Source organism: Euprymna scolopes, chromosome 24 (genome assembly GCF_053919585.1).
Source record: "Euprymna scolopes isolate OS-2025 chromosome 24, ASM5391958v1, whole genome shotgun sequence".
In the NCBI taxonomy this organism is placed as follows: Eukaryota; Metazoa; Mollusca; class Cephalopoda; order Sepiida; family Sepiolidae; genus Euprymna; species Euprymna scolopes.
The window spans coordinates 59,500,472-59,524,858 of record NC_136505.1 but is presented as its reverse complement, the minus strand read 5'-3'; the positions used below and the strand labels follow the sequence as shown (position 1 = coordinate 59,524,858).

The 24,387-nt window shown below is 31.7% G+C and overlaps 1 protein-coding gene across 1 annotated transcript in view; it reads left to right on the top strand.

Moving 5' to 3' along the window:
* The window catches only part of LOC145246740 (neuronal acetylcholine receptor subunit alpha-10-like), a 550,490-nt gene extending 529,633 nt beyond the window's left edge, over positions 1-20,857 (top strand). The window contains exons 9-10 of the mRNA XM_080108500.1: positions 9,677-9,849; positions 18,876-20,857. Coding sequence (XP_079964626.1) covers positions 9,677-9,849; positions 18,876-19,331 — 629 coding nt within the window. The 3' untranslated portion in view covers positions 19,332-20,857. The remainder of the gene's footprint in view (positions 1-9,676; positions 9,850-18,875) is intronic.
* The last annotated feature ends 3,530 nt before the right edge of the window (positions 20,858-24,387 follow it).

The window sequence follows — 24,387 nt, the reverse complement described above, 5'->3', positions numbered from 1 at the left end:
CATCTACTAATAGTGAATTCATTTTTCTTCTCTTAGGAGAAATCGAGTCTCTTCTTTGGTGAGCACATCCTCATATTCGAGTTAACACTTCTCACTTAATTGGCAGTAAAGAATTTTTTTTTACACAGTGGTCACCACTTATCAAAGCCCGGAAGCCACTCAGGGATAAGGGTTATTGCAAGTACATTACGTTTGTGTGGAGATTTGATGAAATATTTACTTAAGAGGGAGGTTCGTTAGGAATTTGTTAACGTTGGACTTGAACAAATCCAAGTTGTAGTCAGGTGGGAAGCAGGCAGACGGAACAGAGTTCCACAGGCGTGTAGTTCTAAGAAAGAAGCTTTGTTCATGGAATCCACGTTTTGATTTAGGCACAGATAAAGCGTGGGGGAAATTTTTCACAGTGGATTCAGCTAGACGGGTGTTTTTCGTGAAAGATTGGCGAGGGGGGACCAGAGATTGGAGTTAATGTTATTGTTTCAGCATAGTCCATATTCCGTATGTTATTTTTCCCTCGCCCCTGTCTTAAAAAATATATATGAAATAATGGAATGAAATGGGCTATTGCCTCATCAAGCACTGAAATCGATGAGAAAGCTAGAGAAACGATTTATTGGCAATGTAAGCCTGAAGACTGCAGTTATGAAAATTGCCGACGGTGATCAGGAAACAGGAAAGAGTACTTAGAAGTGATATATGGTAATCTCTTCCAACTACGTAGATGGTATTATTAATAATAACAAGAGAAACTGTGGGTCGGATTAAATTTTAAAAATAAGAAACGGATTTGAATGAGAAGACGAAAGAATATGCGCAGTATCTTACATAAAAACATTTTCGTATCTTTTATTTATGAAGCTATTTCGACAATCAAATAGCAAAAATCTCACTTCAATTTATATATAAGACAATATATGTAAGATGTATACATATATATTATTATTTATTACTATACAACATTGCGTGCGTGCGTGCGTGCGTGCGTGCGTGCGTGCGTGCGTGCGTGCGTGCGTGCGTGCGTGCGTGCGTGCGTGCGTGCGTGCGTGCGTGTGTGTGTGTGTGTGTGTGTGTGTGTGTGTGTGTGTGTGTGTGTGTGTGTGTGTGTGTGTGTAGCAGGCCCACCCGTCGTTGCTCAGGACCGTATAATAAAACAATGAGAAAAATGAAGTTTGAACATATCTGTTATTCTTAGGAGAGAGAAATTTTTTATGTCTATATATCATTTGCTATCTCGAGCAAAATAATATTTTACCTAACCTAGGACGTGAATTACACAAATTATGTATGAAATAATTTTAACTTCCCTAGGACATGTGATTAACAACACATATATTAAACAATTTTACAATTCCTAGGGCGGATAATGTACAACACATATATTAAATAATTTTACAATTCCTAGGACGGATAATGTACGACACATATATTAAATAATTTTCTTACCACCTGACGGGTAATGTAACTATGTATTTAAAACAATTTAACATACTGACGACAAGTGTTGTACAACATATATGATCTAATTTCTCTTCCCACCAAGGCCATCATAATTTTAAGAAAAATGAATTCACTATTAGTAGATGAATCATTGAATTTCCTACTAAATACATGAATACATTGTCTTGGTTAGTGATTAGGTAACACTTGCTTCAACAGAAAATTCGTCATTACTGTGTTTCTTTTCCCACCACAACCACCACAGCAACTATAATTTTAAGCGAAATTATATAATTTCTAGATTAGAACTCAACAGATTTTCCAAATAAATATGTAAATATTCTTTCAGCACAGTCCGCAATTTGTACGTCAGTTTATTATTTAATAGATTGAGAGGTGAAAGTACAGAATAGTTTACAAAAATACCCTCCTCTCCCTATATTAAGAATGGCTTTCCTAACTATAACGTTATTATTTCAGCACATTCCGTATTTCATATGTCACTGTTTTATTTATTAAATTGTTAGGTTAAAGTACAGAATAGTTAAAAAGATACCCCGTATATTAAGAATTGCTTTCTAAATAATGTTATTGTTTCAGCATAGTCCACATTTCATATGTTATTTTTCCCTCACCCCTGTCTTAAAAAATATATATGAAATAATGTAAATATGATATTGTAAAGTTCTACAACCATTCCCGGGACTGATTCCATATCATCCCATCTCTCTTAAAAATAGATAAAAAATAAAGAAACTTTGAGATCGTTGACTGCTTCAGCTATTTCCGGGACTGAATCCATATCACCCCTCCCTCTTAAAAATAGATAGGAAATATAGGAAAGTTGAGATCATAAACTGCCTCAGCCATTTCTAGGACTGACTTCATATCCCCCTGTCTCTTATAGATATATATGAAATAAAGTAATTTTGAGATCGTAAACTGTTTCAGCAATTTCCCAGACTGACACCATATCCCCCCCCCTTCTCACTGTTAAAATATATATTTGAAATAAAGTAATTTTGAGATCATAAACTGCTTTAACCGTTTCTAGGCCTGACTCTGTATCCCCACTTCTTTTAAAAATATATGTGAAATAAAGTATTTTTGAGATCATAAACTGCTTCAGACATTTCCGGGACTTGCTCCATATTCTCCTCCTCACTTCTTAAAATATATGCTGCGTCGGGTATTTTGTAATGCCTGGTAGAAAACTGTTCCAGCAGATACTGCAAGCAAAGACCATATGTGGGGGCAACCTCACATATAAGACCTTGGTCAATGTAGGGGCAATCCTTCATAGCAATTGTCACTATCCAGCTCCCCTACTCCCCGGGGAGTTGGTCCCCATTTCCCCTTCACTCCTCACATTAAAAATTGGCCTTGTGCCTTATTTTCTCAGTGAGGGAGCAAATAAATACCTAAAAGTGTAGTATCTGTTCTGATACAGCATTTCAGCGAAATCATTCACTGGCCCTCTCTCAGAGTATTTTTAAAAGCAACATAATCGTGTCTTGCTCCCCCAACATCATCAACACATGACGTCACTTCCAGAAAATAACTCTGAAACTTTGAAATACATGATTTCATTATAAATTGTTTGTATTTTTTAATATGGGTACTACACTGTAGAAACACCTTATTTAAAATTCATGCTACTCAAAAAACTAAATATTTCAAAGTGCAGTTAGTGATTAGGCAACACTTGCTTTACAATAAACTAACCAAGAAATTGGATTGAGAAACGAATACTTAATGTTAACTAATACTAAACAAAAATAGAGATAATACATGTCAGTTTTTTATTTAATAAATTGTTAGGTGAAAGTACAGAATAGTTTAAATAATAGCCCCCCTCCCCATATCAAGAATGGCTTTCAAAATAATAACGCTATTATTTCAGCACGGTCCGTATTCTGTGTGTCATCCCCCCACCATCTTAAAAATATGTATGAAATAAAGTAAGTATGAGATCGTAAAAACGATATATAGGTTTGTTTTCATATTTACAAATTTCAAACTGCGAGTAAAATTTACGTATGATTTCATTTTTTTTTTTTTTTAATACAAAGACAGAAAAAAATGAGTTGGTGTCATCAGTTAGAATTGAAATAATTTTTTTTTAAAAAAACGAGCATTCCAGACTGAGAAAAAACTGAAGGTACGCGCATGCGCACACAAAACAAAAAATGTCAGCTAATGTTTAATGCACGTTTTACATGTAAATTTGCCGATGTCTGTATGCGATATACACGCATGTAAGCAAGGATATTATTCGCTATAAACCACCCTTGGTGCATGAATATTATTTCCTGAGAATTTCATAGCTATGTGACCAATAGTTTAAGAGTTTACCTGCTATATATTTACACATAAACATACGTTTACTGTTTTATTTATATAGAAGAAGATTAATTATATTTATATTTATAATTACAGTTGCAAATATATCTTAAGAAGTCGTACCCATAGATATTATAGAGAGTTATATATTTTTCTTTTCCTTTATCTTCTATTTCATCGGGCACTTGTTTTATTCCGTTTGTTCTTGTACTTATTAATCTATATTTGTATATTTTTTCTTTACCTCATTCAGATTCTGACCCCCCCCCTTTACTCTACTTTTTTTTATTACACTTAGCTTTCCTTCGCCCACTTCCGCCCTTCTCCTTATGTTTTTGCTAATTATCTCTCTCTTTCTCTTTCTCTCTCTCTCTCTCTCTCTCTCTGTCTCCATATATATATGTATATATATATACATATATATATATATATATGTGTGTGTTTGTGTGTGTGTGTGCGCGTGTGTGTGTATCCTTTTCCCTCATCCTTATATTCTTAAACTGCTTTGAAGATAATTCAACTTATTTTATTTTATCTCTCTATCTTACTCCTATCTATTGCAAATCTTTATTCTTTGTCTATTATGTATATATATATATATATATATATATATATATATATATATATATATATATATATATATATATATATAATTGTGTATATATAATACTCCCTATCTTGGGTTGAGCATATTGGAAAGTAATATACAAACTGCCATGCGATGCTCTTCGTGTAAACAAATCGAGCTTCGGCATTTGGACGATGTCAAATGTCGTTAATTCACTACCGGCACAGTAGCAGACGAGTCGTGTAATGGTAAGAAGTCTTGACTGTCATTTGGGCGGTCGGGTTTCGATCCTAGCTTCAGCCGCACTGATGAGCTGTGATACAACGAAATAGTACTGAATGTGGATGACTATATATATATATATATATATATGTGTGTGTGTGTGTGTGTGTGTATTATTTTAGTTTAGTTTAGTTTATCTCTATCCACCCCCTCTTTATGTTATACTATATTTTGACTTTTTACCTGTATTTGTATCTATTTTTTCATTAGATTATTTACTCTACTTTTCACCGCATTTCATCCTATATCATCTTACTTTATTCAACTATCACCTCATGTCCTTCGTTCGTTATACAGCCCTCCCCCGTTGTGTCTTTTCCCCATATCATCACCATCTCCACCAATTTTATATGATACTCCTACTTTTACTACCCCTCACTTCTTATGGCTCCAAATTTCTATCGAGCCCCCACTTAGCTTATGTTTACCTACATTAGTTTAACTTTCACATATACCCCGCACTTCCCTATATACCTTATATCTTATTATCCCTCCAATTATCTTCTTAGCTATATGTTACATTGAAATGTTTGCAACCTAGCTCCCTAGAACCTCTTCTGATAAGAAGCATTAAGATCTGAGATACCTTAGTATAAAGAGTATATGCGCTTTTTCTTTATTAAATCGACAAATAAGTGTATGTATACCAATATATGGTTTTTGTCTTGTCTATAATGCTATTCTTATATGTTTGTGTGTGTGCTGATAAGAGTGATAACACATATCAATGCAATGATAGTTTAAAGCTCTGAAAATTCATATTGGAATTGTAGACGCAATGGGCAATATTATTAGGGAAATTGAGAAAATAAATTCGTCTTAATTAACACCTTTCTTCTAATTGAAGCTTCAACTCTTACTACAAGCATTAGAATTCTCTCTCCTTTTTTCGGTTGCATTAACATTCCGAAATTTAAATGTAATATAACCAAATATATCGTTGTACAACTCCCCACTAAAGATGGCCTTATATATGATCTTACCTTACGTTATCATAGTAGCACACTGTGTCCCAATGATAATGTGCTTGGTTTGGAGTGAATATAAGGAATTAAATGTTTAACAGAATAACATAAACGAACGCTTTGGTGCACTCATGGTTCTCGGAAAGAGAACACTTTAACTCTAAACAATTTTCAGTTCTAAATTCTGTACAGGCAGGTTTAAGTGTTTTACTGCTCAAGTTCGACTAGACAACTCTCGAATTCAAATAGATGCACAGGAAGAACTTCAGTTGTTACATGAGAATAGTAATCTTAATTTAATAATTAAAAAAATTACACATTGTCATTTATTTACGACGAGTAGGGCTGCCCGGCATTGCACAGCGCAAAATTGTAGCCTATTTTTTTTTAAACGTTAATCTCTATATCATTCTCTATTTCCACCTACCATTTTCTCTCTCACTCTACCAAATTACTACTTTATCCCCCACTTAACACATGCCTCTTTTGCTGGACATACACATCCATATAAGTCTACTTCATATAATCAATTCCTTAATGAATGAGTCGGCACTTTTATTTTTGGAAATAGTACATCATAGCATAGAAAATGGATAAAAAAAAATGATGATCATAATAATGAAATCTGACCCAGTTGTCCCTTAAAGAATAAATACTTGCTTTTAAATTTTAGATATTTTTCATCCAGGACAACGCCGATCCAGAATATATGAAATTGGTGGTTATTTGTTTTGTCCTTTTGTTTGTTTGTTTGTTTTTTTTTACTTTTAACCTAATATACAAACATACAAACATATACACAGACAACTGTCCTTTTATTTAATAGCAGAGATAAAATTTTACGTATGACAATTTCGTGGTTAAAGAGTATTAGGAGTATTAAGATGAGATTTAGAAAAAAGATCTGAACTTTCTGTATGCCATATCGATATGCTTAAGAAGGGAAAAAATTAGAAAGAAAGAACATACTACTAATATATGACTTCAATGTAAGCGCATTGATGTTCTGAATCTACATAAGAAGTGGCACTGGTATGTATGACATGAGAAATTGAAATATTTGTTTATACATACGGAAAGTTACTTTTTAAGACAAAATAACGTCTGGAGCAGCATAGAAAGCAAGAAAAAGAAAGAAAACGTTTCTTTGTGGAAGTGGATTTACTTTCTCAATTCCCCTAAATATACAAAATCGATTCGTCTAACAGATTTTTTATCGTGACGAGACGGCTATAAGTCCCGTTGCTCTGGTTGAGGATTCTCATTTAATAATATCGCCGGGTGTAACTTAAAATAATGCAAAGCTGTTTTATGGGTAAACAAAGACATCACTTTAAACAAATCAACACAGTTTATATTATTTTATGCCTAAACAATAGACACAGTAAACAATGTATTTTATTGGCCATCTGATGCAGTTGAAAAAAGGCTTCGTTCTCTGGACGTTACATATTGCTTAATAGTGTTACATAACGCTACGGGACAGAGTAATTCATACCAGTCGAGGATACATTCCGAAAAAAGCTGCGCCATTGTGGCATGTTGTCACTCTGCTATGTCAGGCTGAAATATATTTTAAAATGATATGAACTTAGTGTAGGTTGATTGTTTTTGTTTTACGGCATATCAACCCTTTTCAGGTTATTTAATGCCGAATCCAAAGATTTTGAAGAAAAAAATTTTTAATAGAATATATTTGTTGTTTTCAAGTCGGTTTTTATTTAACCCATCGTTGGAACACTAACAGGTACTACCACTCCGGGTCAGAGTGGACCTGGGAACAATGGCAATTAAAGGGTGGTTTCACACTCCCCAAAGCCCGCAAACTGGGGCCTCACCACTCGATATAGGTTAAGGTCATATCTAGGACCGAACTTACTGTACGTCATATCGATATGTTGAATAAAACTACTGAGTTCAATCTATATATATATAAAAGGCAAAATGTGTGTGACCATTTCGTGTATGTCTTCAAAAGGCTTTTCTCGCACACGGTTCCGGGGTCGTTACGATCGCTTACAACTGTTTATATGGGTCCTAAATAATAATATGTACAATTTGGGAAAGAGCGTCGCATCTAGATTTATTTACGTCGATTTTTACAAAATTATTGCTATTTTGGCTTCTCGCGTGTTGATGAGGCTTTTTCGTATAAAAAAGCGAAACTAATTCAAAGTTAACAAGTCCTCGGCATTACTCCAGGAAACGTCCAGAAGCAATCAGCTTTAATCAATGTTGTACATCAGACAATTGCTATTCAATCTGGACAATTTGGGAGCTGGTTTCCCTCTCCCCAACATCTGTTTGGGGGAGGGAACAGTCAAATTTGGGTAAACAACTGCGTGACTTCTATTTGACCTATTTAATTAGTTCAAATGGAAGCAGCAGAGTTAACTTTTATTGCGGAGGCCTGTTTTTATAGTTAAATAAATAAATTCAAACCTGTCTTCGTTGTATGTCGCGGTAGCCCATGGTTAACGTCGCAAGGTTTTTTTTTCACACATTAATTTCCAACTCAAGGGTACGTGTTCGATCCTCATACTCACCTACCAAAACATTTTTTATTATTATTTTAACACCCCCCCCTGAGTTTTGAGTTACCTCAAAACACCCGGGCATCGCCGGGTACCCCCCACTAGTCCATATATAAATTCAGTGTAAGCGTTTGATATTCAATACGTGCATAAGCGGAAGTAATATGTATTACGTGATAAATTTATGCATATGTTTATTCCATGCGTGCCTTTAAGTCTTAGATATTAAAATAGAAGCAGCTACGTAAGCTATAAAACGTTTCATTCGCGGCAACTTCGTAAGCGATGAAATAGTAATGAATATTAAGGTATGTGCTTATTTCGTGTTGGGCCGATTATCAGAATCGGGAATCGGAAAAATCGGAGCTTTTAATGGTATCGGAATCTGTATGGAATCGGGAAAATTTGAGCCTGTTTTCCAATGCCAAAACCGATTTCTTTAATTATCTATTTTGTTTGATTTTGTTTTTATAACAAAATCTTCCACTGCTTGTAGTAATAAAGTAATCAATATCCATTGATTTTAAACTTCCAGTAAGACTAAAATCTCTAGATCATCCTGTCACAAGTGTGTCTTTACGTCTGAGAAAGTACATGCACATTTCAGACGTGTGTTTACAGTAATCGGGACAAAATAATAATTTTGTAAAAATTCAGCAAAATATTTAGAGATTTATAAAGAATCATCGGAATCATCGGAATCGGAATCGGTAATTTTATCGGAATCGGAAATTTAGTACGGAATCTATAATTGTAACGGAATCGGAAATTTAGTACGGAATCTATAATTGTAACGGAATCGGAAATTTAGTACGGAATCTATAATTGTAACGGAATCGGAAATTTAGTACGGAATCTGTAATTGTATCGGATTCGGGAAAAATATTGGAATCGTCTCATCACTAGTATGTACGTATAAAAGTTAAATTTACGGTTCGAATGTAAGCAGTCACTAATTCGCATTTAAGCGTCAACTTGTTTAATTTTCAGTCCCTAAAATAAATCAATTACCGTCACGCGTGTATTTTACTTTTCCTCTACATCATTTATTGATAGTATTTTGATTCCACACTTTTTTTTATCGGCATTTAACCAGCTTCCCCCAGAGAAGGAAATGTCATGGGAGTATGAAAATCACAAGCATTCCCCAGTCGCATGTGAAGAGATGACGACGTTAGGGTTTGCAATTTTTGCAGGAGTATATGGATCCTCATACATAGAGTGTATAGTAATCCAAAATTGTCACCCATCTGGTGCTAACGAAGCTTAACGTTGCTTACCTTTGCAAATCTAACAGTAGCCGGTGTGTGAACATGATTATGATGTATATCTTCTACAAATTATTTTACTATAAATTGCTCGTCCAACTTCAATAATTCAAAATAAACCATTTTTATTTGATATATTTTATCAATGTTTTAATATTATCGAAATAAGATTTTGAATTTTATATGACGTTTTTGTAATCGTGATGTCCATGCATTAATGTGTAAGCAAATAAAATAATATGCTTTCTGTTTTGTTTGGTTTTTTTTTTATTTCTGTAGGAATCTACTTGACGGTGATAATGGCCCTGACGTCGCTGTCTGTTATTTTAGCCGTGTTCGTATCGAACATTAACAACCGCGGTTATCACCAAGCTCCTTTACCGCCCTGTCTCAGATCGTTCATTGTCGTTGCATCGAAGGCAATATGTTACAAATTGGAATACATTCATCAGGTAATAAGAATTCAGCCATTTTAGTTTTCGTATTTTTTTTTCTTTTTAATAAGAATGGCGTCTCAGAAAGACCGTGATGAATTCGTTGCTTTAAGCAAAATGCAGCTTTTCCTGAATGGATAAATTTCAGTAATTCATCTCAGCAAATGATATGTATATATATATATATATATATATATATATATGTGTGTGTATGTGTGTGTGTGTGTGTGTGTGTGTGTGTGTGTGTGTAAATAAATATATATATATATATACATATATATATATATAAGTGAAATTATATAAAAATCAGGAAAACTCTACACAGATTAATCTACGTTTCGAAGTTGTTAATCGTCTCGTAAAGGGTTCAACAATGACTTAAAATAATTTAATGAAAGGCGAATATTCTTATTAATCTATCATTCAAACAATACCGTGTTTGAATATATGGTTAAGTGGCAGCTTTAATCATTTAGAACTGCTTTAAAGCTTCACCGCATATCGCATTGACACAACGGTTCTCGTCAGATCGCCAAAGTTAAGTAACGTTGAACCTGGTTAGTACCAGATAGATGACCATTTGGGAATTCTATGCGCTGTATGAGCTCTCCGCTTATCTCAGCATTTGTGTCCAGTCGTTCTATACACACTTCGCTAGCCACTGGTATTAAACAATGTCGATTAAGGAGAGGTGTGGTTGGAGATTGTGCACCTTCTGTCACAAAAATTTCACACGCAGGTATCCCTCCGTTGATATCCATAGTCTGTCAAAGACTGAAGGAGCCCTCTATAAAGCTTCACCGCTCACTCATTTTTCGACTAAATTTCAAACAACTATTGCAGTTTATAGATCACCTACGCGGTTATATTATGAAAAAAAATATTTTCAATTTTCGTTCAGTAAAACAAAAGTTCTGATGAATTTTCTGGGGTTCAAAATCGTAAAAATATGTAAGGAGGTAAGTGACGCTTTTTACCAAGCTTCAGCGACTAATGTTGCTACTAATTCACTAATGAAAGCATGAAAGAGAGATAATTGGGGGATTTTATTGAAAGTAGACGAGTGCCGTACGTTGTTATTACATATGTGTTTATGAGGGCATAAAATAAAACTGAAATTAAACAAATAACAAGTGAATTTAATGGAAGCCTGGGAAAATCATGGATTACAATAGAAAAATATGAGCATAAAAAGTAATATGGTTAAGCTTAAACATGAAAAAGTAAAGGACTAGTTGTTAACACTGGAAAAGAAAAGGACAAGTTATTCTAGTAAAAAAATATAATAAATTTATAACTAAAAATATTGCAGCATTAAGAATCTTTTAAATTCATTTTATGACATTATATAATCAATTCTTAATGCTGCAATTTTTAAGTTATAAATTTATAATAATTTTTACTAGAATATTTTGTCCTTTTCTTTTCCAGTTTTAACAACTAGTCCTTTTTTAACAACTAGTCCTTGTTTAAGCTTAACAATATTACTTTTCATGCTTGCATTTTTCTATTGTAATTTATTAATATTTTTAGTATATTAGATATTCATTTAAGTATTTTACTATCCCCCCCCCTTGGTTCCTTGTGGTCGATCTCCTTCTGGGTTTTTTAATATATTTAATTTATTTTTATTTTTTATTATTATTATTTTTTTTTATATTTCTAGTGAGGAATTTAAATTATTGGCTAGTATTTACGGTTTATGATTGTTTTGGGGTACGGGTTATCTTCTTTTCATTCTTCTTCTCCTCCTTTTTTCTTTTTCTTCTTCTTCTTCTTCTTCTTCTTCTTATTATTATTATTATTATTATTATTATTATTATTATTATTATGTTACATTTCCCTACCAAATAACTCTGTCCATTTTCGGTGTAGAGATGCGAGATTTGAAATAAGGGGTATTGAGATTTGAGAAAATCTTTTTAATCGGTTTTCGGAAAATTTGCTGTCAAACAGTCAAATTTCAATGATTTTACTTTTGAAAACTCTACCAAACTCCTCCGTGAATTTTGGGTCTAAACACTTGAAATTTTAAATGTAGGTTACTTGGACGTGGATCAAACTTGTCAATTTGATTTGAGCCCCAAAAAATAAATGTTTAGGAGTCAAAATTGGGGTCAAAATTTAAAAAAAAAAATTACCTCTGCGGTCTCTACCAAATTACTTAGTCAATTTTTGGTCTAAACATTTTAAATTTTACATAAAGGGTATTCAGAGATAGGGCAAGCGTTTTGATCGGTTTGGGTTGAAAATTTGAGCTTCCAAGGGGTTAAAGTTCAAAATATTTGACCTCTGCGGTGTTTAGCAAACTACTCAGTCAATTTTGGGTCTAAACATTTGAAATTTATACATAACGGGTATGCAGACACGCGGCAATAATTTTTATCAGTTTGGGGCAAAAATTTGGCTGCCAAAAGGTAAAAATTGAAAGGATTGACTATTGCAGATTCTACTAATTCCTCGGCCACTTTTGGGTCTAAAAACTTAGATGTAGGCAACTTTGACATGGGTATAACTTTGTATTTTGATTTGAAATAAAAAATAATAAATGTTAAAGGGTCAAAATTGGGGTCAAAATTTAAATAAATTTACCTCATATATATATATAAATTTAAAAGTTTGACTCATGTCTCAGTAACCTTCATCTAAAATTTCAACTTTGACCTATTGACAGCCAAAATTTCGTCCAAAACCTGATTAAAAACTTGTTGCATATGTGAATACCTTTTATGTAAGCTTTCAAATGTTTAGATCCAAAATTAGCTGAATAATTTGCTTGAGACTGCAAAGGTCAATTTCTTTAACTTTGTACCCTTTTGCAACCAAATTTTCGGCCAAAAACTGATTAAAACCCTTGCCCTATGTCTGAATACCCTTTATATAAAATTTCAAATGTATAGAACAAAAATTGGCTGAGTAATTCGATAGAGACCGCAGAAGTCAATTTTTTAAAACTTTGACCCCGGTTTTGACCCCTTAATTGTTTTGGGCTCAAATCAAGTTAAAAAGTTTTATCCATGTCCAAAATTCAAGTGTTTAGACCCAAAATTGTCGGAGGAATTTGGTAGAGTTTATATGGTCAAATCGTTGAACTTTGACCCATTGACAGCAAAATTTCTGTCCGAAAACCGATTAAAATAAGTACCAAAATCCCAATAGCCCTCTGTCATCTCGAGTCTGTAGACGGAAAGTCGACAGAGTAGTTTCGAAGGGAAATATACACACACAGACACAGACACAATGACAATTTCACTTATATATATATATATATATATATATATATATATATATATATATATATATATATATATATATATATATACTATCTGGAAGCCCGGGGTTACTTGGTCGTACAATACGCTTAAACATGATATTTTAATTTATGCAGATATTACGCATGTATAATTATCTAATTCATCTATCTACGAAATATTAATATATTACGAAGAATAATTTTTTCGGTGAACTAATTCGCAAATTTCTCTTTTTAAATGATTATAATGTCATTCACTACAATGCGTCTGCGTTTGTTTACAATATCACGTCAGTTGATATTTGGGCTCGATGATGTATACCCTGGAAAAATCACTTCTGATTAATGTTTAGTTTTAAAATATGCAAGCTATAAAGTGATTTGCAGTGATTTTAAATGGTACCTCTTTTTTATCCTAAATTGAACTCATTAATAAAAAAAAATTAAAATTAAATGGTGAAAATAGCTTGAAAAAGGGATAATTCAATCTGTAGTCGAATCTTCTTCGATATCTCCAGATTATAATAAATCTTTTTTTAAGAAGAAATGATTTGCTGTTATTTTATTATCTCCATTGGCCGGTGTAACGTAAATATTTACCCGTAAAAATTATTCTGTTTTTAACTATAAAAGAGAAAAAACTATTTTTAAGATCGGATTCTTTCGATTTTTCGATACATATCGAATGAATTTCTGTACAAAACATATTTAAGAACACTATCAAATTAGTTTTGTGTGAAATAGGAAAAAGATAGGATCAGCTGTTGCGGAACGTATGAGAAAGCTCTGTGAACTCACACACACACACACAAACACACACACAAACACAAATTAGTTTTATGTAATAGTAGAGATATATCCTTTTTTATAGAATGGATAATATATGTAGATATTTATATATGAAAGACGCTCCAGATAAGCGTGTAGCCATTTGATGTATGATGCTAAAAATATAGGTTTTTCCAATTTCTATAAAATTAGGTATATGTGTTTCTACTCTCCATCAAATCAAATATAGGTTTTTCCACTCGGCAAAATATTAGATATAAATTTTCCACCCTCCACAAAATATTATATAGGTTTTTTCCACTCTGCATAAAATCAGATATAGGTATTTCCACTCTCCACGAAATTAGATATAGGTTTTTCCACTCTCCATAAAATCAGATATAGGTTTTTCCACTCTCCATAAAATCAGATATAGGTATTTCCACTCTCCACGAAATTAGATATAGGTTTTTCCACTCTCCATAAAATCAGATATGGGTTTTTCCACTCTCCATAAAATCAAATATAGGTATTTCCACTCTGCATAAAATTAGATATAGGTTTTTCCATTCTCCATAAAATCAGATATAGGTTTTTCCACTCTCCATAAAATCAGATATGGGTTTTTCCACTCTCCATAAAATCAGATATAGGTTTTTCCACTCTACATAAAATTAGATATGAGTGTTTCCACTCTCCATAAAATTAGATATAGGTGTTTCACTCTCCATAAAATAAGGTAGAGGTTTTTCCTCTCTGCACAAAATTGCATATAGGTTTTTCCACTCTCCTAAATTTAGATATAGGTTTTTCCACTGTACACAAAAATTGATATAGATTTAACCACTCTTCATAAAATTAGATATAGATTGTTCCACTGTACACAAAATTTTATATAGGTTCATTCACTCTTCATAAAATTAGATATAGGTTTTTCCACTCAGCATAAAATAAAATATAAGTGTTTCCACTCTCCATAAAAGAAGTTGCAGGTGTTTCTACTCTCCATAAATTAGATTCAGCTTTTTCTATTCGGCAAAAAATTAGATATAGTTTTTTCCACTCTCACTAAAATATTATATAGGTTTTTTCACTCTGCATAAAATCAGATATAGGTGTTTCCACTGTAAGTACAATTAAATATAGGTTCTTCCACTCTACATAAAATTAGGTATAGGTTTTTCCATTCTCCATAAAATTAGGTATAGGTGTTTCCACTCTCCATAAAATTCGATATATGTGTCTCCTTTCTGCATTAAATTTGATATAGATTTTCCACTCCCCATAAATTAAATATAGGTTTTTTCCTCTCTCCAAAAATTAGATATAGGTTTTTCCACTCTCCATAAAAATAGATATAGTTTTTTTCCAATCTCAATAAAATTAGATGTTGGGTTTTCCACTCTCCATAAAATGAGATATAGTTTTTCTCACTCTCCATAAAATAAGATATAGGTTTTTCATTCTGCATAAAATTGTATATATGTTTTTCCACTCTGCATAAAATTAAGTATAAGTGTTTCCACTCTCCATAAAAATAGATATAGGTTTTTACTCTCTCAATAAAATTAAGTATAAGTGTTTCCACTCTCCATAAAATTAGGTATGTTTTCCTCTCTCCATAAAATTAAGTATAAGTGTTTCCACTCTCCATAAAATAGATATAGGGTTTTCCTCTCTCCATAAAATTAAGTATAAGTGTTTCCACTCTCCATAAAAATAGATATAGTTTTTTCCAATCTCCATAAAATTTGATGTTGGGTTTTCCACTCTCCATAAAATAAGATATAGTTTTTTCACTCTCCATAAAATAATATATAAGTTTTTCATTCTGCATAAATTGTATATATGTTTTTCCACTCTGCATAAAATTAAGTATAAGTTTTTTCCACTCTGCATAAAATTAGATATAGGTTTTTCAAAACTCCATAAAATTAGATATAGGTTTATCCTCTCTACAAAAATTAGGTATAAGTGTTTCCCCTCTCCATAAAATTAGATATAGGTTTTTCCACTATGAATAAAATTAGGTATAGGTTTTACCATTATCCATAAAATGTTATATAGGTTTTTCCACTCTACATAAAATTAGATATAGGTTTTCCACTCTCCAAACAATTAGATATAGGTTTTTCCCCTTCTCCAAAAAATTAGATATTTGTTTTTCCACTCTCCATTAAATTAGATATAGGTTTTTCCTCTCTGCTTAAAATAAAGTATAAGTGTTTCTACTCTCCATAAAATGAGATTTAGCTTTTTCTATTCGGCAAAAAATTAGATATGGCTTTTTTTACTCTCATAAAATATTATATAGGTTCTTCCACTCTGCATAAAATTAGGTATAGGTTTTGCCATTCTCCATAAAATTAGGTATAGGTGTTTTCACTCTCCATATAATTAGATATAGATGTCTCCACTCTGCATTAAATTAGATATAGGTTTTTCCTCTCTCCAAAAAATTAGATATAGGTTTTTCCATTCTCCATAAAAATAGATATAGTTTTTAACACTCTGCATAAAATTAGATGTTACGTTTTCCACTCTCCATAAAATTAGATATAGCTTTTTGCACTATGCATAAAATTAGGTATAGGTGTTTCCACTATCCATAAAATATCATAGGTTTTTCCACTGGTCATAAAATTAGATATAGGTTTTTCCACTCTCCAAACAATTAGATATAGGTTTGTCTCCCTCTCCCAAAAATTAGATATTGGTTTTTCCACTCTCCATAAAATGGGATATAGGTTTTTCCACTCTGCATAAAATTAGATATATGTTTTTTCACTTTCTATAAAATTAGGTATAAGTGTTTCCATTCTCCATAAAATTTAATATATGTTTTTTTTGTTTTTCCACTGTGCACAAAATTTTATATAGGTTTTTTCACTCTCTATAAAATTAGATATATGTTTTTCCACTGGTCATAAAATTAGATATAGGTCTTTCCACTGTCCATAAAATTAAATATAGGTTTTTCAACTCTGCATAAATTAAATATAGTTTTTTTTTTTTCACTTTCCATAAAATTAGATATAACTTTAGAGACTACTCTAGTATAAGGGTAAATGAGCGTCAGGTAGCCGATGAGACTACACATCAATAATCAGTAATGATGAAAATTGGGTAGGGTTTTATTACATAAGAGGTATACTAGAAAACGACTATGTTTATTTTGTTTAGAAGCACTGCTCGGTATTGTGTACCATAGACGGACAAAACCTGTTTTCCTCAGAAATTTGGTTTATGTTTAGGCACATGTAGAGAGTAAAGTAAATTATTGACATTTGTTGTAGCCAGTCGAGTATTTGCTGAGAAGGTTTTACGAAGAGGAAAACCAGCGATTGAGTCTCAGTCGAGCACCTGCTATGAAAACAACGATAGAGCAGAAATAAATCCGCGACGTCTCCTTCGTGAGGCGAAAAGGCCCTTTCCTCACTAGCTTTCGAATATTATTTGGTACTCTATTGGGCTACTCCCCAGATGTGGTAACAGTCCTCCATCTTAGAACTTATTTGGCTCTTACGTAGGTATAGGATTACCTCCTCCTTCGATAGCATTTGCAAATAAATTTGCATCATCACACCAGCCTCTTACCATTGATTTCTCGCTGACAGTGGGCATTGGTTTATACTGGAATTTGAGTGGTACTAAGCCTCCCCAAGATCCCAGTTCTCTTCACACTTGTCCAGCGGAGGTCTGGCCAGTGCCCCCTCCTCGGTCTTTCCATCCTCCTTGACCCTTCTCGGCTCTTTGGTATCAATTTTCTATTGGGGGAACGGTGGTGAAATAATAGTGGGGATGCATGAATAGTATAGAACATGTAGTTCTGCAGCTTCGATGCTCTTCATTCCTTGTAACACTTCTTCGTTATATTGTCTTGTGTTATTCTCCGCATTCAAGGGTTTTCCTTAATATTTCAGCCGTTTTCATTATCATTAGGCGTAGTATTTTTGCAGTTATTCCTCTGATTCCAATTTCTGCCATTCTTTTTTCCAGGTTTTTCGGAATTGTTACTAGTGCTCCTACTATTATCGGTACTATTTTGATTTTCTTCATCATCCAAATCCCTTTTAACTCTCTGGCTAGTTCTGTGTATTTGCTTCGTTTCTCCTTTTCCTTCATACTCACCCTGTGGTCAGCTGGGACAGCAAAGTCTACGATTTGACAGGATTTCTCTTTCTTAGTAATTATTACGACATCTGGTCTTCTTGCTTGGATGGGTTTGTCCGTTTGTATGTCCATGTCCCATAGGATTTTGTAGTTCTCGTTTTCGAGTGCTTATTATTATTATTATTATTATTATTATTATTATTATTATTATTATTATTATTATTATTATTATTATAGTAGTCTCAACCTTTGGATGTTTTTAGTTATATTTTCTTTCTTAAACATCAGGTCAATTCCTTTGAATTTAGACATTCAAGGTGTATTAATACTGTCGCCGTTCCCAACGGGCAAGCCTTTTGCAAAATTGTAAAAGATATTGTCTTGTCAATCTGATTAAGCCATTTATGGTGGCTTTTTTGTCATGTCCCTAAGCTTTTCAATTACAATGAGATTCACCTTGACTGTCATACAATTCGAGGTGTTGATATATTATTGTTTCATAACATTCTTAACTTTATGACTTTTTTTATTTATTTATTTATTTTAAACATTCAAGCTATACCTTAACACTTCCGCTGTTCCCAACATGCAAGCTTTTTGTAAGATTGTAAAATCTGATTAAGCCATTTGTGGTGGATTTTTGTTATTGTCCCAAGCATTCAAATCACAATGGGAATCACCTTGACTTCTTTAGATTTCCAGAGTCTAAATAATTCCCATTAGTATTTATTTATTTATTCTTGTTCTTTCTCTCGCATTCTGGTACTGAAAGGGCAGGCTACGTCAATAAATGAGCAAGTTCTCTTGTTTGTATTTATTATTATTATTATTATTATTATTATTATTATTATTATTATTATTATTATTATTATTATTATTTCATACTTTTTAATTTTTTTTTTTTTTTCAGATTAAATTCGAAGAAGTGAAGTCGTCTTCATTCCAAGTCGTGGTAAAACGAAATCGAAAGTATACCCGTCCGCACCCGAGCGAATCGGGATGTAATCTTATTGAGTTCGGGAGCAGCGACCAAATCGCCAACTCGAGTCGGACGATCGAGGACAGCAGTCTGAGCCGGCGAGGCAGCGCCCTACACGCGCGTTCCACCGTGCAGACGGCACTTCACCGGGAATTTCCGCGCTCTTGGGAGGCCGAGGAGATCCTGGAAAAGTTACAACTTTTGCTGAACAAGGAAGAGGAAAGGAGCAAAGAAGTGGCTCTCATGAAGCAATGGCAGGAAGTGGCCGAAGTAGTGGATCGGATCCTCTTTTGGGTTTTCGTTCTTTCCACCCTGCTCTGTTCTCTATCAATCTTAGTGTTTGTGCCCCTCGCTCGGTCCAAACAGTCTATAAATATCGACGAATGAGGAAAGATACTGATCATGACTTGACTAGAAAGAAAATTACAGTAAACAATACAAAAAATAAACGATGTTTAAAAACTTTTAAATCACTATAAGAAATCATCGCGATTTGTTCGGATTAAAATTTCGACTCACAACTCCATAATTCTACGGAGAAAGATTTAAAATGATCTAATTTAACTGAGTTCTAAATTACTTACGTTTGTACACTTGAAATAGGTATGAACCTATTTCCTTCTTGCTATTGGTAAAATAGTTGCGTAGAATAGATTCCAAAGCCTTAGTAGAGCAGTTATTTCGGAATAAGAAAAACTTTAATGTTGCACTAATTCTTTACTGTGTGCGCACAACTTGGAAGTGGAGTCCGAAGGTGGCTGTCTACCTACTCTCTTAACCATTTACGATCCTTCATATGCAAGTCTTCTGGAAATCTACAAACTTTGTTGTTTTTATTCTTCCAGATTAGTTGCTCTGCCAAAGCTTTAGAGTGTAGTATGCACTACTATTATACACATAGCAAGTGCGAGATGCATTCATACATTTCCCAAGTATATCAATATAAGTAAAACCCGACAAACGCTGAACTCTGCTAAATTACAACCTTTGAAGAATTTCTTTGACGAATTTGAAATGGACAGCAAAGGAAACAGATGTTTTTAAAACTTTTGAATATTAAAAAAAGCAATCATGGTGATCACTTTTATTTCTGAACAACTTAAGCCATGATTCATTATTTGACTAATAACTCCATTATTCGCACACTTTATAATAACTATGAACAAACACAAATAAATAAATATGCGTATACATTTATATATATATATATATATATATATGTGTGTGTGTGTGTGTGTGTGTGTGTGTGTGTGTCGGTATATATATATATATATATATATATATATATATATATATATATATATATATATATATATACATATATATATACAACTAGCTTCGATTCCAAATGCCAACAATTACACTCATAAAATCTTTATTAGTTTTTTAGTTTGTTCTTCTAATTCTCTTCTGTGTGTTTCTTTTTAAGCTGGCGCCTAAATTTTCACTAAATTACGTCTGACACGTATTTCGTTGAAAAGATCACTAAACAATTCTTCAAAGACGAATGGATATCAAAAACAGCTAGAGAGTTTAATGTATGAGAGGAAAATAGACATTGGCGAAAGAAAAATAAATCGAGAAATGTAAAGTTTTTAAAAACATAAATTTAAAGACATTAAGTTTTTTTGTTTTTTCTTTAATTTTATCTTCCACGAAACACTTGTAAGTCGTAGTATCATGGAAATTTCGGCGTCTGCCTAAAAAAAAAAACATGGAATAATAAAATATAAAAAATAATAAAAAACTTGAGTCTGAATTGATTTCCTCCTTTGGCACTTGGAATGATAACTAATAAAATACCTGCTCTGGGGGTAGAAATTCACTTTCATTGAGCTTAATATGTGTTTCAATTGGAAATATAATATATGAAAATTATAACTCAAGGATATATACTTTCACATAATCTTAAGAATAAGTATATATATATATATATATATATATATATATATATATATATATATATATATATATATATATATATATATACATTATATATATATATATGATATATAATATATATATACAATATATAAATATATATACAATATATAAATATATATACAATATATATATACACATATATATATACAATATATATGCATATATATACAATATATATGCATATATATACAATATATATATATATACATTATATATATATATTATATATAATATATATATACAATATATAAATATATATACAATATATAAATATATATACAATATATATATACACATATATATATACAATATATATATGCATATATATATACAATATATATATATATATATATATATATATATATATATATATATATATATATATATATATATACATATTGATTAACATCCATTGACATTATCCACATAACGCCCTAACGATATTTTCAGGGTCAAATAACTCAACATAACAAAACAATTTTGGAGTGATGAAAATTTTTGAGAAATGAGTTTCTTTCATTGTGTTAACTCATTTACGTCTGAATTATGTGAGACAGTTTGAATTTTATGTCATTATGTTAAAAGCTGCTCTACTTTTAGCAGTATTGAGCACTTTAGCATTTAAATACATATTATTCTCCAAATTAAATGTACCACAAATAAATTTAGCAGTCTCTTTCATGTAAATGTGTGTGTGCGTTTGTGTGTATTTTTATGTAAATTGTAAATGATATATATGTACACGTATATATGTATATACAAATGATATATATGCATATATATGTATATAAATTAATAATATATATGCGTATATATAAATAATATACACACACATGCACACACACATTATATATATATATATATATATATATATATATATATATATATAAGAAAATAATTCGATTTATTTGGACAGTGAGTCATTGTTTTTGAAGATATTAAAACAAATAATCAAACAGAAATGGCGTTCGACATGCTGTCACGTCTTTCGGTCTTTTTATTCTGGGTTAAAATTTTATATGAAAAAAAAAGTTATTAAAACATTTTTAAAAGAAAGATCAGAAAGCGTCGACGACGCCACCACCCAACAATAATTTGATCTGCTGACTTTATCAAGCACCTTTCAAACATTTTTTGACAATTTTTACAATGTTTTGCAGATACGAAAATCGGACTGCAATTGATCGTGAACTTTATGGACAAGCAGTGACATTTCTATAAATATTTGTGATATGCAATTTTATATGTCATAGTATGGTTTATAATCATATAACACACTTTATACATTAATCCTGCTTATGAACTAAAAGATATGGAACATATAGTTATCAGAATTAATATTATTCAACGACTTAGTTAAGCTTTAATTAATGTAGAAAAAGTGGAAATAAAAAGACATGGAAAATAGTTTTATCAAAAATAAAATATTCAGTATTATTTTTTCATTGTTTATCTCTAAATATATCAAAACTGAAATATGTACACATACATACATACATACATACATATATACATATATATATATATATATATATATATATATATATATATATATATATATAACTGTTTAAAAAAGAAAGACTGAGTTTTTTTTTTGTATCGATGGTAAAAAGAAAGACGGGCAAAAAAATTTAATGGAGGTTTAAAAAGTTTAAATAAATAAGCGGGTAGAGTCAGCCGATTGGGTTTGACCCTCACTTTTCAAAGTGTTTTTTTTTTCTTTGTATAAGGAAACGGAAAAAAAACCTTGGATTCAACTTTGAGGAGTGAGGGCTAAAACCAATCGACTGACTCTACCCCCTTATTTATTTAAAAAAATTTTTTACCTCCATTTAATGTTTTCCCTCTGCTCTTCTTTTTGCCATGGATACAAAAAAACTCGGTCTCCTTTTTTTCAAAGCTATAATAAAGTTTTGCACTCACAAATATATATATATATATATATATATATATATATATATATATATATATATATATATATACGTAAAAATTAAAAGTAAGTTTTGAAAGATTTTAATTTGCTTTTTGATATATTACAAATCAAATTATCTAATAGCTTTGTTTATATGCGTAGATGGGTTCATATTTTCATGAAATATATTTATATTATCTACACACAAGTTATAAAATAACCTATTTAAGTCGAATGTATGTAGAAAGATTTTAAATAATATTTCAAAAATGAATAATAGCTTCAATTTGAAAAATAAACTTATCTAGATAGCGTTATTATTGTGAATAGAAAATAGAATGGTAGAAATATCTATAAAGAATTTATATGGAAATGGCTGCTTACGGATCAATTAACATGCAGACAGACACAAGTTTTGGTCTCCTTGTCAGAGATAACTTTAGTTTGATTATTATTTTAAAATTCCAAGCGGAATTCATATTGGAAAACAAATGGATGTATTTTGTAGATAGTTTTATACGTAATGTTGACCATTTATAATGGTCGCCATATTTTTTAAATTTCCTTTCTGGGTCTATTTCCAACGACGACATTTTTTCATCTCAGAGATGCGTTTCCGTATTTTTTAAACAATATCCAACAAAACAAAACAGGGGTGAAAAACAACTTGGCAATAAATAAATGTTACCAAATGAAAGATAAGTTATTCTTTTTCCTACCTGCATATTTTGTTGTGCTTTTTTTTTTTTTATTTCAAAGTAATTTTGATTCAATGAAACGTACGTTCAAGTGTATTAAGTTAGAACAAAAAATAACTGCTATAGGTCCGGGACGGGCAACCACAATAATCATTTAAATATGGAAAATTGAACAAAAAAACTGATAATAAAAATATCCAGTTCCGTTGACTGATGACAGTTATTTGTTATTTTTCTCTTTGAATTTCGATATTTAAGCGATTAGCGAGACTTCCTTTGCCAGACACATGGCAACCAATTTTTTTTTACGTTCTAACTTTAACATACTTGAACCTACTTTTTTATTGAACTAAAAACGCTGGAAAAGTTAAAGAACAAAACAAACTTATTCATGTAGAAAGGATAGTAACTAATCTTGCCTTTGGTAACATTTACTTGTAGTTCATTTGTTTGGGTCTTGTTTTCTTTTTTTCTTTTTTTTTCCCCCTTTTGTTTCTATTGGATATTGTAAAAAGTCGCCACGCATTTGACTATGCTGGCATAGTAGACAGTTTTCTCTGCGTGCGTGCGTGCGTGCGTGTGTGTGTGTGTGTGGGGGGGGGGGGGGTGCGTACAGTTCTTCTTCATTATTTTACAGTTCTCCGACCATTTATTTCTGGTGGACTGGAACAAGATTCATAATGATATAATTTCAAAGTATTTCCTTCTACTAGATATATTGTCTTACCAGAGTCGAACAGTCTACTTTATTCTAGTTTTACTACGGGCTTTTTCTTCGTATAGACTGGCTGTGCTCTTTAGTTAACATTTTCCTTTTTGAATTTTAAACGCAGCTTTCTCTTTTATTTGAATGAAACGATAACAATGACTCCTTTTTATTGTTTCATGC